The sequence below is a fragment of the Macaca thibetana genome, chromosome 2 (assembly GCF_024542745.1).
Source record: "Macaca thibetana thibetana isolate TM-01 chromosome 2, ASM2454274v1, whole genome shotgun sequence".
NCBI classification, from domain to species: Eukaryota; Metazoa; Chordata; class Mammalia; order Primates; family Cercopithecidae; genus Macaca; species Macaca thibetana.
This window is the reverse complement of record NC_065579.1, coordinates 182,301,563-182,320,599: the sequence shown is the minus strand read 5'-3', so window position 1 is coordinate 182,320,599 and position 19,037 is coordinate 182,301,563. Positions and strand designations below refer to the sequence as shown.

The window sequence follows — 19,037 nt, the reverse complement described above, 5'->3', positions numbered from 1 at the left end:
ATGCTTGCCAAGGGAGAGCTAGATGCATAGAGGCAAGGGTTAGTGAGTGAGTGAGCGCAGGGTCCAGCCATTGCACACAGCTGCAACTGCAGAGGGGCGGGCAGCTCCAGGAGCTGGCATAGGTGCCAGCTTCATATAAGCCTGCAGCTGGATTAGATGCACCACAAGCAGGTTCCACTGTGGGCACCCACCTCTGGATGAGGGGAACATGATGGCACTCAGAAGCTGGAAGACTCCAGAAATCGCAGAGCCCCAAAGAGCGTGTCATCTCAAGTGCACCGCTCCTTGAGTTCCCAGATGGGTCACAGTTCTTCCTTCCTTCTCATCACCCACAACCTGATGAGTGGGGGAGCTGTGTTTCAGCCCTGTTTGTGTCACAGCTCTTTCAGTTCCACCATTTGACAGGTCCTGAGTTCTTGTCCCACGTTTAGGAAGAATGATAACTAGAGAGTGGGCAAGGTGAAGGGCTGCTTTATTGAGCAACAGTACAGCTCTCAGTACAGTACAGCTCTCAGTACAATACAGTAACAGTACAGCTCTCAGTACAGTACAGCTCTCAGTACAATACAGTAAAGTACAGCTCTCAGTACAGTATAGCTCTCAGTACAATACAGTAAAGTACAGCTCTCAGTACAGTACAGCTCTCAGTACAATACAGTAACAGTACAGCTCTCAGTACAGTACAGCTCTCAGTACAATACAGTGACAGTACAGCTCTCAGTACAGTACAGCTCTCAGTACAATACAGTGACAGTACAGCTCTCAGTACAGTACAGCTCTCAGTACAATACAGTGACAGTACAGTTCTCAGTACAGTACAGCTCTCAGTACAATACAGTAAAGTACAGCTCTCAGTACAGTACAGCTCTCAGTACAATACAGTGACAGTACAGCTCTCAGTACAGTACAGCTCTCAGTACAATACAGTAACAGTACAGCTCTCAGTACAGTACAGCTCTCAGTACAATACAGTGACAGTACAGTTCTCAGTACAGTACAGCTCTCAGTACAATACAGTAAAGTACAGCTCTCAGTACAGTACAGCTCTCAGTACAATACAGTGACAGTACAGCTCTCAGTACAGTACAGCTCTCAGTACAATACAGTAACAGTACAGCTCTCAGTACAGTACAGCTCTCAGTACAATACAGTGACAGTACAGCTCTCAGTACAGTACAGCTCTCAGTACAATACAGTGACAGTACAGCTCTCAGTACAGTACAGCTCTCAGTACAATACAGTAAAGTACAGCTCTCAGGAGACCCAGAGTGGTTGGCTCCTATCCACAGGCAGGTTGTCTGTGGCTCTCAGGGGAGAAGAGACGCAGTACCTCCTATTTACAGGCAGGTTATCCTGACATTTGTGTGGCCCTCAGCGGAAAGGAGTCCAGGAACGGATAGCTCCTCTCCACAGGCATGTCGTCCCAATGTCTCTGTGAGTCTGGCAGAGTCCAGGGGTTTTTATGGGCTTCAGAAGGGAGGAATTGAGTGCTGATTGGTTTATGGGAGGACCTGGAAAAAGCACCACAAGTTCTAACTCCAGGCCATGGAACAGGGAGCCCAGCCCCCAAGCTTCAGGTCAACCCTGACTTGAAGGTGAGGTTTTACCAGGTACCTGCCCCTTTCCACACAGGAGCCTGTCTGCCTCCTACTGCCATCAATCATGTTGTCCATGGCACCAAGGCTGTTCGTGCCAAGGGTTGCCTGCAGGTCCATGCCAAGCCACCATCAGCCCATCAGCACCCCCTCAGCCTCCCTCTCATGCTCGTCAGCGCCCAAAGCCCAGCGGGGGCCAGAGTGGCAGGGGGCTGTCAGTGCCAACCTGAGTGCACAGACACCCGGTCAGGTCACGACAGAGCCTGGGCTCAGCTTCGACTTTGCTCTGAAATTGGAGCAGGTGCTGGGAGCAGGGTGCCAGGTGCCAGGCAGTAGGAGCAGGCACTTCTGAGCCTGAGGGGGCAGGGGAGCTTCCTGGGCCCTCAAAAGTGCAAGGATGCCCAGGTCCACTGCTGCAGCTAGACAGTTACAGCTGCTCCCAGAAAGGTAGGACGCCCACCCCAGCAACTCAGAAGGTGGCAGGTTCCCACCTGTTCCTGGCTCCTGCTGGCTTCGTGGAGCACATGGCCCCAGTCGCACCTTCTCTGCTGTAGCTGGCACCTTCCTGACAGCTGCTCCAGACGGGCTGCCACTGCCATCAATTCCCACTCTTAAGAAGTACATACAGCTGCTGTTAGGGTGGATAACCACTTTCAGGAGGTTCCCTAATGCACTATCCAGCCCCATGGCCTGTTTCTGCAGCTTCCTCATATCTGCGGCCGCCTAAATAATATGTATAATAAGTTCACACTTCAGGATTAGTTGTCCCTCAACTGAATTAGGAGAGAGGTATGCTTTACCAAGGGCCCTCTTAGCCTCTCCAGGGAGGCAGTAGGCACTAAAAACAACGACTGCTTTTAACTGCTTCATGCTGACAAGGGGCATTGTTTTGGGGAAAATGACAGTCAGATCTCTCTCAGATGCCTATTCCATTAAAAGGGAGTCATTGTCCGAGGCTCCAGTTGCATGACCACTTGGAGTTTGATGGCCTCTAGGTGAGAAGACACAAATTTCACAAGGAGGGTAAGTATGCATGGACCAAATATGAGTATTATAAAAAGAGGAGCTAAAAGGAAAAAATCTTAAAAAAAAAAAAAAATGGACTAATTATTTGGAAAACAATATTGTGGCTAGAGCTGTTTCACCCTAGTGGAAGAAATTGAATTTTGTACAGGGACAATTAAATTTTAAGAGAGAAATAGCTATTTAGGGGAGTAGATAATCCTTTGGGAATTCAGTATTAAAGAGTCCTTGACAAAAACACCTTATGGTGAGAAACAGAACAAAGGCGAGAACAATAAGCAAAAGCTCTCCCCAACTACAACTAAGGGGTTGGGAAAAATAGCAGGTTAAAGGTTTTCCTGAGATACGCCCCCATGATCATGCTAAGAGAGGCAGGGGGCAGACTGGAGAAGAGAACTCAAATTCCTGCTCCAGTGTCCAGGGAGAGGTCCAACTTCCTCCCTTCAACTTCTGAACCACTGGAACCAGGGAGAGGAGCCCTGGGACCTGTCAGTCCTGCTGGACGATTTGGGCTGGACCCAGAGACCTGTGTCTCTAGGGACAATCCACCCTCCAGTGGTCCCCATTGCAAATTGGACAGGTTCAAGGTGGCTTCCTCCTGCTGTCTGGACAGTCCTTCCTAAAATGCCCTGGATTGCCACATTTGTAGCAGTTAACAGATGCGTCCCAAGGACCCTGGGGTTTGTGAGCCTGTTAGGTGGCTGTTAGAGCCTTTGCCTTTTTCCTGTGTCTCCTTTCCCTCTCTTGGGCCTCCTCCTGATTCCTATTGTAAAATACCAAGATGACCACTTTCAGGAGGTTCCCTAATGCACTATCCAGCCCCATGGCCTGTTTCTGCAGCTTCCTCATATCTGGGACTGCCTAAATAATACGTTCACACTTCAGGAGTAATTGTCGCTCAACTGAATTAGGAGAGAGGTCTGCTTTACCAATGGCCCTCTTAGCCTTTCCGGGAAGGCAGTAGGATTCTTATCTAATCCCTGGAGTATCATGGGTAGCTTGGAGTAATTGAGAGGCTTAGTTCTAGTCCTACGTCAGCCCTCCCTCCTGTATGCCCACCTGAAAGTGTTTTCTCTTCCATTCTCCCATTTCATCACTGGGGACCCATTTAAGGTACTCTAATGGTACTGCTATTCTTCCAACTGGATAAGGCTCATCCCATTTCCTGGCACTACGTGAGATACAAAGCTCATCCCCAGAATTTTCTGCCACTTGCAGAACAGCCTGCTTTTCCATGGTAGTCAGGATCTGATTCAAGTAACATGACATCTATCCAGGAGAGTTTAAATACTTGGATTAAGTCCTGGAAAGCCTCTATATACCTGACAGGGTCATCTGAAAACTTGCCAAGATCCCCCTTAATTTTCATTGCTTCTTTATCATAAGCAGGTGACACTGTAGAACCAAGTCCTCCCAAACAAGGGAGAGAAAAGGAGTCCTGGGAATTGGGGACCTGGCCTAATCAGATGCTTCCCAAAAGGAAAAAATCAATATCTCACATAAAAAAGCTCCCTGTATTCACAGGACTGTATTGACTCCTGACATAGTGGAGGAAAGAAAGAAACAACTTGAGTGCAGAGGAGGGAAAGGTGCCTGGGGGGAAAAGCCTCTTGCCCTATGCAAATGGGTTCCTTTTGAGTATGGGAAAGAAAAGTCTCAATTGTGACATCCTCCTTGCTTCTAAAGATAGACAGATACTACACTGTTCTGATTTACACTACTGATGACAGCCAAAATCTCATTCTACCCAGTGATATTATCTTTGTGGTGTGTAACAACACCCTTAACATTGTATGTAAAGAAGAGGACAGTGGCCATGGCAGTCTTGAAAGAAAAAAGAGAGAGAGGAGGAAGGAAGGAAGGAAGGAAGGAAGGAAGGAAGGAAGGAAGGAAGGAAGGAAGGAAGGAAGGAAGGAAGGAAGGAAGGAGGGAAGGAAGGGAGGGAGGGAGGGAAGGAGAGATGGAGGAAGGGAGGGAGGGAGAGAAAGAGAGAAAGAAAGAGAGATATGGGAAAGACTGAAGGTCCTATTGTTGCACCCTAATGGGCAATCAGGGACTGGAGTGGAAGGAATGATGGAAGGAAGGATGGGAGGGAGGGAGGGAGGGAGGGAGGGAGGGAGGGAGGGAGGAAGGAAGGAAGGAAGGAAGGAAGGAAGGAAGGAAGGAAGGAAGGAAGGAAGGAAGAAAGGAAGGAAGGAAGAAAGGAAGGAAAAGAGAGAGATTGGAAAAGCTGAGGGTCCTATGCTACACTCTAATGGGCAATCAGGGACTGGAGAGGCAGGGAGGAAGGGAGGAAGGGAAGAAGGAAGGAAGGAAGGAAAGAAGGAAGGAAGGAAGGAAGGAAGGAAGGAAGGAAGGAAGGAAGGAAGGAAGGAAGGGCGGGAGGGAGGGAGAGAGGGTGGGAGGGAGGGAGGGAGGGAGGGGAAAGACTGAGGGTCCTAGTGGTATACCTTAATGGGCAGTCAGGGACTGGAGTTAGTCCAGGGGCTTTTGGATAACACCAAGGAGTAGCCTCAGCCATACCTTCAGTTGCCCCAGGACCTCCTTCCAATCCACACAACCACTAGACCTCCATGAAGAGAAACTGGATTGGAACAAATCTCACATTCCCAACACCTGAGGGTGACAGGGGATTGACAGTGTTCTCCCTGGCAAGCCTGTCCTATGTGTCCTAAGTCCAGCAGCAATGATAGTCATTTCTAGTTGGCCGACAGAGGCCCAGTATTTTCCTTTCATTCTGGTGATTGTAGAGTTTAGGGACTCTGAAAACTGGACATGAAGCAGCAAATCTGCTAGTACTCACCCCTCCACAGATCCTGGATGAGCCCCCAAAAATGTCACAGGATCCTTAGGTTGTCACTTTTCCAGCCAGAAGCTTCTGTGGCCAGTGGCACCTTTGCCTGAATTTTACTCGGCCCACTGGGCTTGTTCTGCCCACTCAGCCTGGCAGGCTGCTCTCAGCTTGGCTGTCAGCCAAGACTCCATGCCTTCCAAGGGTGAGCCAGGCATGGAGTGGAGCAGCAAGGGGTGCATAAGCAAGTGAGTAGGGGATCCAGCTACTGCACACAGCCAGGCATGCTGTCTGCTGTGGCAGGGCAGGCAGCCCCAGGTGCCACTTCTGTGCAACCCTGCAGCTGAATCAGATGCTCTGCAAGCAGACTCTGCTGTGGGCACCCACATCTAGATGAGGAGAATACAGTGGTACCCGGAAGCTTGAAAATGCCAGGAACTGCAGAGCCCCAAAGAGAGTGTCACAGCCCTGGTTCAGGGAGCTCTTAGGTCTGGGCTCCTGGAAAGGCCACAGCTCTTCTCTCCTCATTGCCCACACTGTGGCAAGCAGCAGGGTGTGATTCAGCCCTGTTTGTGTTACAGCTTTTTCAGTTCTACCATTCAGTGGGTCCCAAATTCTTGTTCTGCTTCAAGGAAGAATGAGGTACATGGACAACTGGAGAGGAAATAAGGCAAAGGAGTGCTTTATTGAGCAATATTACAGCTCTCAGGATACCCAGAGTGGGTAGCTCCTATCTGCAGGCAGTCGTCCTGATGGCATCTCTCCACCCCTCAGCAGAGAGGAGACCTGGAGTGGGTAGCTTCTGCCTGTAGGCAGGTCATCCCAACATCTGTGCAGCCCTCAGTGGAGAGGAGACCCAGAGTGGGTAGCTCCTATCCATGGGCAGGTCATCCTGTCATCTTTCCAAGTCTGGCTGAGTCCAGGGTTTTCATGGGCTTCAGAAGGGAGGAAGTGCATTCTGACTGGTCCATGAGCAGCCATGGAAAAAGCACCATAAGTTTTCACTCCTGGCTACAGAACAGGCAGCCCAGCCTCCAGGCTTCAGGCCATCCCTGACTTGAAGGTGGAGTTTCACTGGGGGCTTGCTCCTTTCCACCCAGGAGCCTGTCTGCCTCCTGCCACCATCAGTTACATCATCCATGGCACTCAGGCTGTTCATGCTGAGAGGCATCTGCAGGCCTGCACCGAGCTGCCCTCGGTTCCCCCTTGGACTCCCTCCCATGCTTGTCAGTGCCCAAAGTCCAGAGGATGCCAAGGTGGCAGGGGGCTGACATGTCAGCACTGCTTCGAGCATACACACAGCACTTGGCTCGGCTTCAACTCTGCTCCTAAATGAGAGTGGGCACTGGGAGTAGGGAGAGATCAGGCAATGAGAGTAGGCACTTCTGAGCCTTCGGGGGCACAGAGGGTTCCCATGACCCTGAGAGCATAGGAATGTCCATGTCCACAGCTATAGCTGGGGGCTGCTGCTGCACCTGGGGGATGGGGCTCCCACCCTACCAACTCAGAAGGGTGCAGGGTTCTCACCTGCTCCCAACTCCCACCAGCTCCCTGAAGTGCACAACCCAGCCTGCACCGCACCTGCCACAGCTGGTAGGTTTGCGGCAGCCTCTCCAGATGGGCCATTACTGCCATCACTAGCACTTGTGGGTTTGTTTTATGTTTTGGGTTTGTTTGTTTGTTTGTTTTGGAGACAGAGTCTTGCTCTGTCGCCCAGACTGGAGTGCAGTGGCACAATCTCAGCTCACTGCAACCTCCACCTCCCAGGTTCAAGCAAGTCACTGGCCTCAGCCTCCTGAGTAACTGGGACTACAGCCACACACTGCCATACCTGGGTAATTTTTTTTTTATTTTACTAAAGATGGGGTTTCACCATGTTGCCCAGGCTAGTCTCGAACTCCTGAGCTCAGGCAATCTGCCCACCTCAGCCTGCCAAAGTGCTAGGATTACAGGCGTGAACCACCATGCCTGGCCACAATTGTGCGTTTTATTCACAATAGTTGATAGTCTCTTAATTAGCCGAAGTCATAATCTCAGGAATAAACATCAGTTTCTGTTACCTTCACAACTCCACTTCTGCCATATCTCCCCACCCGTCCTTTACGTTCCACCCCACATACTCAACTTCTTTTCTCTTTAGGTTTCAGCAACAGTCAAACAAAGCAAATAGTACAACCTACTGAGTCTGTACACGTGTATTTGCTCTCTTTTCCACACCAGGTACTCCTGTAGCTGGTTTCAGTGTGTTCATTGAATGTGGTGTCATTTTCTCTAAGATTGTCATTGTTGCAATTTATTTTCTCAAGTGTAGCAGACTACCAAGCAGGTGTCTCTTGAAAACAATAACCAGATCCATCTGAGCAATGAAGTGTGTGTATATGTAAATTCAATTTAAAATTAGAATGCTTTCTTCTTTCCAATTTTTTTTTTTTAATGTCCCACTCTGTCACCCAGGCTAGAGTTCAGTGGCAGATCTCAGCTCACTGCAACTCCACCTCAAGCAGTTCTCATGTCCAAGCTTCCCGAGTAGCTGGTATTACAGGCACCTGCCACCACACCTGGCTAATTTTTGCATTTTTAATAGAGTTGGGGTTTCACCTTGTTGACCAGACTGGCCTCAAATTCCTGACCTCAAATGATCCACCCACCTTGTCCTCCCAAAATACTAGGATTACAGGCATGAGCCACTGCGCCCTGCTCTTTCTAAACATTTTTAAATATCTAGATATTTTTAAATATCTCAGATATTTTCTACATATCTAAGCTAGAGAAAGGGACTTCTAAAAATCTTAAGGGTGTTGCCCCACAGCCCTAATAGTCTAAGAATAGTCTGAAATCGTCTGAAAAAGAAGAAAGTCTGTCTTGGAAAGAATTATGCATATGACATTTGGGGCATGTAGTGACTGTCAATCCAATTCATAGAGAGACACAAAGTTTTGAAGAAAACTATACTAACTTGGACTAAAAGGGAAAAAGCTCAAAATGAAAAGACTTTCTGTCGGAAGAAAGCAGGCTAAGAAGGCTATCTAGCTATAATCCAGACTACTTTCCAGAAACCAGACAGGATCTGTTCAAGAGCAGAGTCAAGAGCCTGGAGAGGGTTTCAAGAGCCGTGGAGTGCAGTGAATTAGAGAACCAAATCAGGAAGCAGAAGTGGACATTAATGATGGTGAATTTCTAACCCTCAGAGGAGAGCACTCTGATAATATTTGTCTGGGTGAATTTCAGGTCAGTGGCCACTATGTGTTTCCCGTTTCCTTATCTTTTTGAATGGAGGTGTCTATTGCAATTATCCTGCCCTCAACTCACCATTACATATAAAGGATTGGAGAACAGATAAAATGCCTGTGTAGTTCACAGCTCTCTGAGTCAAGTGGCATTGCAGCCTCAAGTGGAGCCTCATCTGTTTCTTCACCTGATACAATACATGAGATCATGGACTTCAAGACTGGTGCCATGATTAGACGAGATTTGGGGGAGCTTAGGGAGCAGGTGAATATATTTTGCTTATGAAATGGATGGAAGGCATTGGAGCCAATAGACAAACTAAAGGGAAGATTCTTCATAAACTAAGAAGGAATAGGTCAGACATCTAGGAAACACAAGCACACCCCTAAGTTGGACATGGACGGTTAAAGCAAGACATTGTGGGAAGGGATGAGTATTCAAAGTCAAAAAGTTAAGTGTACAAATCTGAGAAGTATACGTCAGGATCCTAGAGGCCAGATCCAGCAGGCAGTGATTTTAAAAATATAGGGAAAAGAAAATGTATACATATACATGGCAAATATAGGCAAGGTTCCATGGACTGAAGTGCTGTAAAAGCCTTGCGGTTTCCCATCTCTCTGTAAGCAGGTCTTCACTGGTACAGAAGAGTTACACAGCAATCCTACACATTTTCATACTCCAGCCCTGCAATCGTTCCCTAAATTCAAAGCTCTACAATCCCAGGCTCAGAATCTAACTACAATCTCATCTTTTTTTCATCCTTGCACATTACCTGAGCCCACTTTACACCTGCTCCTGAAGCTCATCAGGACCATCAATGCTGGCCTATTTTCTCAGCATGTTGCCCTCTCTGGCCAGCTGTTTTATGAAACTAGTACTGATCCAGCACACCCACCAACCTTTTCCCTTGGCCTTGGACCCCAGTCTGCAGCCCAATTCTTGATCCAATCCTGAATAAATTGAATTATGTTTTACTTAGCAATACAAACCCTAATTTTCAAGCACTAATGGAAGAGTAAAAAAAATCGACCATTTTTATTCCAGTTACCTTTTGAAGGTTATAATTTCAGCTATATTCTCGAAAGCGTTCTTTAATCTTTTGCTTACGCCTTTCTCTGGAGCAGCAGCACCACTCTCTTCAAGCCGTACCTTGCCACCTACACACCCCACTCTGCCAAAACTCAGATATCCCTTCACTTACCTTCTTAAACATTGCTAAGACTTCTGACTGCCTACAAAATAAAACCTAGTGTCCTTGTCATGGCATGCAAGCCTCCTCTTTGTCTTCCTCAGTGAATTTTCATCTCTCACCTCCAACTCTAGCCCTAAAGTGCCTTTGCAGTAAGTAGGTAGCACATCAGACTGCTAATTTCACATGCCTGATGCATCCTGCATTTTTATGCCTCTGCTTCTGCTCACACTTTTTCCTCTACCTGCAAAGGCCTTCCCTGTTTAATCATGGTATGATTAATTAATTCTCCCTCACCAGTATTTCCAGGATACTTTATATATATATCCATAATGCCTTTATTGCATTGTATAATTGTATTATAACTATATGTTAAGAGGTTTCATTGCCAAAGCTAGCTTCTTAATGACAAGTACAAAGTGTTGTTTTGTTTTGCTGTTTTGTTTTGTTTTGTTTTGTTTTGTCCAGGGGTAGATTTTTCTTGGTGGTGGTAGGAAAGAGGTTTTTTGTTTGTTTGTTTGTTTGTTTTTGAGACAGAGTTTTGCTCTTTTACTTCTGTTGCCCAGGCTGGAATGCAATGGCACAATTTTGGCTCACTACAACCTCTACCTCCCAGGTACAAGCAATTCTCCTCTCTCAGCCTCCCAAGTAGCTCAGATTACAGGCATGTGCCACCACACCCAGCTAATTATTTGTATTCAGAAGAGATGGGATTTCGCCATGTTAGTCAAGCTGGTCACGAACTCCTGACTTCAGGTGATCCACCTGCCTCAGCCTCCCAAAGTGCTGGGATTACAGGTGTGCACCACCACACCCGGCCAAAAGAGGTATTTTTATAACTCTCAGATTTATTTTTTAGCACAAAAATAACACTCACTAAAAAAGTTCTTAAAGTAATAAATGAAAGCAAAGAAATATAAGAGCAAAAGGTAAGTCTCAGAGTTGAAAAGGCAGTAAAAAAAATGGAAAGAGCTATGAATACATTCCTACTGTTACAATCAACACATGTAGACCTGGTTGCTACCTTAAACATTAATTTTATTGGATAATTGCTTACATTTGAACACCCTTCTCATTTTATTATATAATCTTTATTTTATAGAAAAAGTAGTTACTTGAGGGCCGGGCATGGTGCCTCACACCTGTAATCCCAGCACTTTGGGAGGCCAAGGCAGGCAGATCACTTGAGGTTGGGAGTTCGAGACCACCCTGACCAACATGGAGAAACCCCATCTCTACTAAAAATACAAAATGAGCTGGGTGTGGTGGTGCATGCCTGTAATCCCATCTACTCAGGAGACTGAGGCTGAAGAATCACTTGAACCCGGGAGGCGGAGGTTGTGGTGAGCCAGAGATCACGCCATTGTATTCCAGCCTGGGCAACAAGAGGGAAACTCTGTCTCAAAAAAAAAAAAAAAAAGAAAAGAAGAAGTAGTTACTTGATAAGCCTCATGACTGAAATACAACTATTCAGTAATACACCTCTGACAGAGAGAAAAATGATGGTAGAAGAATAGATTTTTCTACCAATTATTTGTTGTGTTGTTATTGTAGAGATTATTAAACATCTGTGCTTCAGTTATCTTATCTATGAAAAGAAAGACAATAATTGTACCTGCCTCAGAGGTTAGCTATGAGGATTAAATGGGTTAGTGCATGGAAAGCACTTAGTACATTGCATGCAGAAGTAAACACTCAGGAAAGATGAATGTTATTGTTATTCTAATTAAAACAGCCAACTTGTAGGTATTCATGAGGTCTCGACAGAATTGAATTTTACTTCACAATGTTATTACAAAAACTATTTGTGTATGACAGCCCTCTCAGGCTATTTACAATATAAAATAATTAAACTGTGTGGCTAGGAGCTAGTAATTTAATCTTGAGGACAATATAATTGGATATCAAGATCAAACAAACACCTGAATGTAAATAAGCATTAGATTTTAAAAACTGAGTAAGCAGAGGAGTAAATGCATCATGCAGCTAAATCAACAAATTGGCAAATATTCATGTTGAATAAAACCTGGGGAAGTCTTCTTTCTCTGTTATTATCAAGGCGGCTGTATATAACACATGAGACTGAGGGCTCTACTTACAAACTAATCTTGATTCTTTCCCAGTGGAGACATTCAAATATAGAATGCAGTCTATGTTCTAAGAGTAGGAGGGATATATGTAACATACTCTATGTCCAGTAACCCAGAAGTAGTCACTAGCACCATAAGGATGCACAGTAGGAACTTAAGATATAAAGGAACATAAAAAAACCTGGTCAGAGGCCATGTCTAAATTAATAAAGGTAGATGGTTTATTACATTTATCATCGTAAATAGCAAGAGAAATAGGAGAAAACTAAAAATAAAACCCAATGTCATTGGTTGCCTTTGTTTTTCTATTTTCTTTGTTGTCTATAAATACAACTATCAGAAGATTAATTACAGTTCTAAATTTAACATTAACAAGATTTCTGGAAAGCTACAATATAATTATATGACAGATAAATTTTGTCATATAATTCTAGAATATGACCCCAAATGTTTATTTTTTTTCTTGGCATTAGGTACCATTTTATTGAGCTTAATTTAAATGCTACAACTTGATGCTTAGGGAAATCCATTGAATTATCAACTAATTCACCTTCTAATTTTAAGCTTGTCAATTTTGCTACATAATTAATTTTTATTCTGGAAACTCACATAACTCTTTCTGACACTTTCTCTTGTTTAAAATTGTATTCAAAAGGTAATTTCGGAATCATCTCTTGAAGAGCTCTTATCAGGCAAATTAAAATGAAAAGTTATTTTTGCTCATATTATGAAAACTGTCAGCACTTTTAAATCAATTCCCATAGCATGAAATAAACACCATTGCAGGCCGAGTATGGTGGCTCACACCTGTAATCCCAGCACTTTGGGAGGCCGTGGTGGGCAGATCACCTGAAGCCAGGAGTTCTGAACCAGCCTGGCCAACATGGTGAAATCCCGTCTCTACTGAAAATACAAAAAATTAGCCTGGCGTGGTGGCAAGCGCCTGTAATTCTAGCTACTTGGGAGACTGAGGCACAAGAATTGCTTGAACCTGGGAGACAGAGGTTGCAATGAACCAAGATCATGCCACTGCACTCCAGCCTGGGGTATAGAGTGAGACTCTGTCTCAAAAAAATAAAATAAAATAAACAAAATAGATAAACAAACAAACACCATTCCAAAGGAATTAACCAATTAAGAAAATATTCAGTTTTTTTAATTTAATATTTAGTGCAAATTTTATGATAAGGGAATAGAGGAAATATTGGAAGTAAAGTAGAAATTAATTTGCCACATTACTAATACATCCTGTTGACTTTGAAGTAAGCATTTTACATGTAATCACTGACCTTCTATAAATGTTTCCAGGGAAAATAGCTAAAGACTGTGAGGTTCACTGATACTAAAAACACATATCAAGAATTTTAATTTCTGTCCTGATGGTGCCTAAGCACACCATTACATCATAGGCCCTGTGATCCAATACTAATTTTAGGAAATATGGTCAGAGCATAACTTTCATATTGGCTGAAAAGAATAGAAATAATATGAGAGAAGGGGAGTTAAAAGACCCAGAAAATAAAGTCCAAGAGCTGGATGAAGATAGCAATAAAAATAGGGAAATGCATATATATATATATACACACACACATATATATATGTGTGTGTATATATATATATATATGCATGCCAGTGTAAGATAATTTATTTAGGAAACTCCAAGAAATAAGAATGTAAAAATGAGAGACACTGAAAAAACTGTATAGCATGAAATTCAGAGGACAAAAATCAAGAGAGAGAAACCCACAGATGTGGCAGCATTGAAAAAAATTAGACAAACCGATGAGAAACAACCTGTTGATTATGCCCAGAAACCTGACTCCCTGGACCGACAGCATCAGTATCATCCGGGAACTTGTTAGAAATGTAGATTTTAGATCCCCAGGCTCACCAGACTTACCGAGTCACCAACTCCGGAGGGTGAGACACAGCAATTTGCTTTAACAAGCCCTCCAAGTGATTCTGAGGTACTCCAAATTCAAGAACTACTGGTTTAGAATTTCTAAGACTTTAACCTCCATTCTTTACCAGGAGTTGTCTTAGTTGCCCTTTAAAACTGGCTAAATGTTGACATAAAAAAAAAAAAGAAAGACAACTACTTCTCAAATACCCAGTAGACAATCGCTCTTTTTCAGGTATTCAAATTTCTTCTGCCACTCAATTTGCTTAACAGCACTTGCCTTCAGTGAATGTCTGAAAATAAAAATTAAATTTAGTACTGTTAACCCAAACAGTTACTAAAAATTAAATTTAGTACTGGTACCCAAAGTAGAATAGAATAGAAAATATGCTGCATTTCAAGGTTTTCTGTTTTGTTTTTTTGTTTGTTTGTTTGAGATGGGGTATCGCTTTGTCGCCCAGAGTGGAGTGCAGTGGCATGATCTTGGCTCACTGCAACCTCCACTTCCCAAGTTCAAGTGATTTTTCTGCCTCAGCCTCCGAAGTAGCTGGGACTACAGGCATGTGCCACCACGCCCTACTAATTTTTTTTTTTTTTTTGTATTTTTAGTGGAGACGGGGTTTCACCATGTTGGCCAGGATGGTCTCGAACTCCTGACCTCAAGTGATCTGCCCACCTCAGCCTCCCAAAGTACAGGTATTACAGGAATGAGCTACCAGGCCCGGTTCAAGGTGTTTTATAATATACCTAACCACATTATATGTATGATTACTCATATTCTTATGAAGTACTTGATATAAAAATATTAAGTATTTTAAAGTATTATTTTATCAGTTCCAATAAAATAGAACTACTTTAAAGTTAATTTAAGGAATATGCAAATATACTAATAGCTCTAACTAAGAATAAAATATCAGGTCTCCATATTGTCCTTTCCTAAAATATAGGTAACTGCTAAAAAGTTATTAAAGAGAAGAGGATTGATAAAAAATAATATGCTATTTATCAAAGATATTAATCCTATTTTATTATAGTCCAAATGTTCTTAATTGACTTGTAATTAATATCACAGACTAAAGCAAAACTTATAAGCCATGAATGGAGAGTCCTTTTTCAGAAGCAAGGTAACCCGGACATTACAATGGTGACTTATACAGAAGAAGAATTTCTATTTCAGGGTGAGTGCCATTAGGAGCTGTCCTTACTAGCAAGTTTCTTTGGTAACTGAGTTGTTTGGTCATAGTAGTCATTATTATAATGGGTAGTGTTGTATAATTATTTGACTCCAACTAATCTTATTTTATCTTTTTAAACCAAATTAACTACTTATATCCATAAAGACAAGTAAGCACTCTGACAGTTTCCTAATTTCATACAATGATCATGGAATCCTAAGGATATACTAATTTTTTTTTTGCTATTTCTCTTTATATAATCTCCTTAGCTTGACATAAAATATATTAAAAGTTTCTTTAGTCTCCACAAGCCTAATGATAATGTTCTCTATGTAACTTTCAATTAAGTACAAAATTGTTTATTATTTTGAACACTGTTTTTAATATAATATTTTCTCATATTACATCATACAGTGCACAAATGGCACGTGCTTTTGTTCCCGCACCAAACCGAGGGTCGGGCTGCTATTTTCACAGCCCAGTAACGAGATGCAGATAAACTGGGGAGGAAGAGAGTTTTCATTTCTGTAACCGGTTACAGCGAAAAGAACTGGAAATCACAACGTTTTCCAGATCTTAAACGCCTTCTAAGCTATGTCTGCGTGTAAGTGTGCATTCATCTAAACACAAAGAAGATTAACTTCTTTTCATTTATAGCTGAGGCCTGAGTCCTGAAGGCCTTCTTCTGGAGCCTCAGTAAGTTTACTTAATCTAAATGGGTCTAAGGTGCTGGGGTGATGACCGTTTTCTTGTCTCCTGCTAAATCATAAAGGCTTGGGGAGTTCCTTTAGACCCCAGTAAACTCGTTTCTGGAGTTTCTTCAGACCCCCAATAAAACTTGTTAGTCCTAAATGGATCCTGTTAAGAATTCCTTTGTTATTTTGTCATGCTTCAAGCCTAGGAAAAGCCTAGGCAAAACTCTTGGTGGGCTCTTTGTTATATTCCAGTCTTTGAATAAGGGCACTGACTCTATCAGCTTTGAATATTTAACTTAACTACTCAGTCAGTAGTACTGAGACAGATGTTATGGAGGCCTGTGTTAGTGAGACCGGGCCTGCCACACTGTTAAACTTTTTCTGACATGGACAAAGAGAAAAACATAGCAAGAGTTAATACAGTTTTAAAAACCAATTCTATAATGCCAGAGATTTCACTGAGTAACAAACTAGTGTATCCATTAAAAATTATTGTATTTAACCTATATTTTAAGAATGTTTTGGAATTTACTGGGATTTTTTTTTTTAATGTTCTCATTGAATTTCTTAAATTAAATAAAAAGGAAAACTAAAACCTCCCATCTGAACTTCATTTTTTTCATATATAGAATATTCTGGGAAAACATAACATACACTTTTTAAAAATTATTCCGAAAGGAAAAGTTCTTGAAGCCTTCTCTGAACTGTTTTTTCTCTTCCCTTGTTACAGGTATCCATTTTTCAGCAACACTAATCTTTTAAAACAAAGAAAATGGATTTCTTAAATTCATCGGATCAAAACTTGACGTCAGAGGAACTGTTAAACAGAATGCCGTCCAAAATTCTGGTGTCCCTCACTCTCTCTGGGCTGGCACTGATGACAACCACTATCAACTCCCTTGTGATTGCTGCAATTATTGTGACCCGGAAGCTGCACCATCCAGCCAATTATCTAATTTGCTCTCTTGCAGTCACAGATTTTCTTGTGGCTGTCCTGGTGATGCCCTTCAGCATTGTGTACATTGTGAGAGAGAGCTGGATTATGGGGCAAGTGGTCTGTGACATCTGGCTGAGTGTTGACATTACCTGCTGCACGTGCTCCATCTTGCATCTCTCAGCTATAGCTTTGGATCGGTATCGAGCAATCACAGATGCTGTTGAGTATGCCAGGAAAAGGACTCCGAAGCATGCTGGCATTATGATTACAGTAGTTTGGATTATATCTGTTTTTATCTCTATGCCTCCTCTATTCTGGAGGCACCAAGGAACTAGCAGAGATGATGAATGCATCATCAAGCATGACCACATTGTTTCCACCATTTACTCAACATTTGGAGCTTTCTACATCCCACTGGCATTGATTTTGATCCTTTACTACAAAATATATCGAGCAGCAAAGACATTATACCACAAGAGACAAGCAAGTAGGATTTCAAAGGAGGAGGTGAATGGCCAAGTCCTTTTGGAGAGTGGTGAGAAAAGCACTAAATCAGTTTCCACACCGTATGCACCAGAAAAGTCTTTAACTGACCCATCAACAGACTTTGATAAAATTCATAGCACAGTGAGGAGTCTCAGGTCTGAATTCAAGCATGAGAAATCTTGGAGAAGGCAAAAGATCTCAGGTACAAGAGAACGGAAAGCAGCCACTACCCTGGGATTAATCTTGGGTGCATTTGTAATATGTTGGCTTCCTTTTTTTGTAAAAGAATTAGTTGTTAATGTTTGTGAAAAATGTAAAATTTCTGAAGAAATGTCCAATTTTTTGACATGGCTTGGATATCTCAATTCGCTTATAAATCCACTGATTTACACCATCTTTAATGAAGACTTCAAGAAAGCATTCCAAAAACTTGTGCGATGTCGATGCTAGTTTTAAAAATGTTTATTATTGAAGGATGGGGGTTTTTGAGGGGAGGAGTAACTAGATGAATGCTGAATAATAAAGCACTTAAGCTTTTAGAGGGAAATACCTGAATACTGCTAAAATGATAAGGCTATAATTTATATTTTAATAGCAATGTGAATATAAAATTTATTGATCACCATTATTCTAGGGGACTCAAAATTAGAAAATAATTTATGTAGGTTATAAACAATATTTTGCCTATGCAATGTTCCTAAAAAGTTGACTGGAAAAAAAAACACATATATACACAATATTAATGACAGTGATTTTCCATGTTTATGTCTCACAATAATTATAGAGGAGTTTTCAATTAACAACATACCTCCCTCCATAATTTCTATCTAGTCCTATTGTTTTATAATATAATTCTATTATTTTGTAGAAGAAAATATAATTCATCACAAAGCACACATTTCACCTATCTCCATTCTTGTCCCTTCTCCATCTCACCCTGAGCAAAAGGGAGGGGGAAGGAGGCAACTCTTACTTAGTGTGACTGGAGAAAATGTAAAAAAGTCAGAGCTTGAAATTGTCCTTGTGTTTAGGTAGTAAAGAGTAATCATAAAGTGGGTTAGGTACAGCAAAATAATTTGATACTGAACTTGTGCATATTTACTATGTTTGTTTAAATAAACTTCTAGAATAATATTACCATATCCATATATTATCAGCATTTGAAATCAAAGCCTTACCTTAGTAACAATAACTCAACAAAGGGGCATGGGTGACGTTGTTATAATTGCTCCTTGTTTACTTAGGAATCAAATTTAAGGCACTAAATATCATAGATTACTCACCACAGTTATTATACTCTTAACATCTTTTTAAAAGTATAAAATGTATTTCATTTCTGTTAATGTTAATAAGCTCAGTTACTAACTAAATTGTCTGTGGTACTTTGCACTTCAGTATTTCTGTACTTTTGATTTAAACATTATTTCCCCTTTATTAGACAGAAGGTAATGGAAATTTTTAGAACTTTCCCTTGACTTTAAAATATTTCTACTTTTCCAACTGATAGAAATGAACAGGCAAAAAGACTCATATTGCACTAATTAATACATGTACACACTTATATATGTTTTTATAATTAGTCACTCTACTACTTCAGTGAGCCAAAGCAATTCCATAAGTTTTTCTCCCATATTTACATAAGGATTTGAAAACAATAGAACCATGAGTTTGAGAGAATTTTATTCTATTTGAACCAGCAAGGTCATAGACTATCTTTGGGAAGACGTATCATCAACCAAGATCATTTGAAAAACAATATATACCTTTTTTTAAGTTGTACCTTTATGTGCATTGTAAATATTCCTTCCTGATGGTGTGCTTAAAAGCACATTACATCCATTTTATGTATGTGTATGTGTCTATATATATATATATCTGTGACAAATTACTCTCAATCTAACAAACATTTACAGAGTTCCCGTTTTATA

The 19,037-nt window shown here is 42.0% G+C and overlaps 1 protein-coding gene across 2 annotated transcripts in view; it reads left to right on the top strand.

The window, feature by feature from the left end:
* HTR1F (5-hydroxytryptamine receptor 1F) overlaps positions 1 to 18,389 on the top strand; it is a 198,629-nt gene extending 180,240 nt beyond the window's left edge. Inside the window, exons 3-4 of one of the 2 annotated variants that reach the window (XM_050779000.1) lie at positions 14,889 to 14,994; positions 16,417 to 18,389. In XM_050779000.1, coding sequence (XP_050634957.1) covers positions 16,459 to 17,559 — 1,101 coding nt within the window. In that variant the 5' untranslated portion in view covers positions 14,889 to 14,994; positions 16,417 to 16,458 and the 3' untranslated portion in view covers positions 17,560 to 18,389. The remainder of the gene's footprint in view (positions 1 to 14,888; positions 14,995 to 16,416) is intronic. The other variant, XM_050778999.1, reaches the window with a different exon arrangement.
* Positions 18,390 to 19,037: the final 648 nt, after the last annotated feature.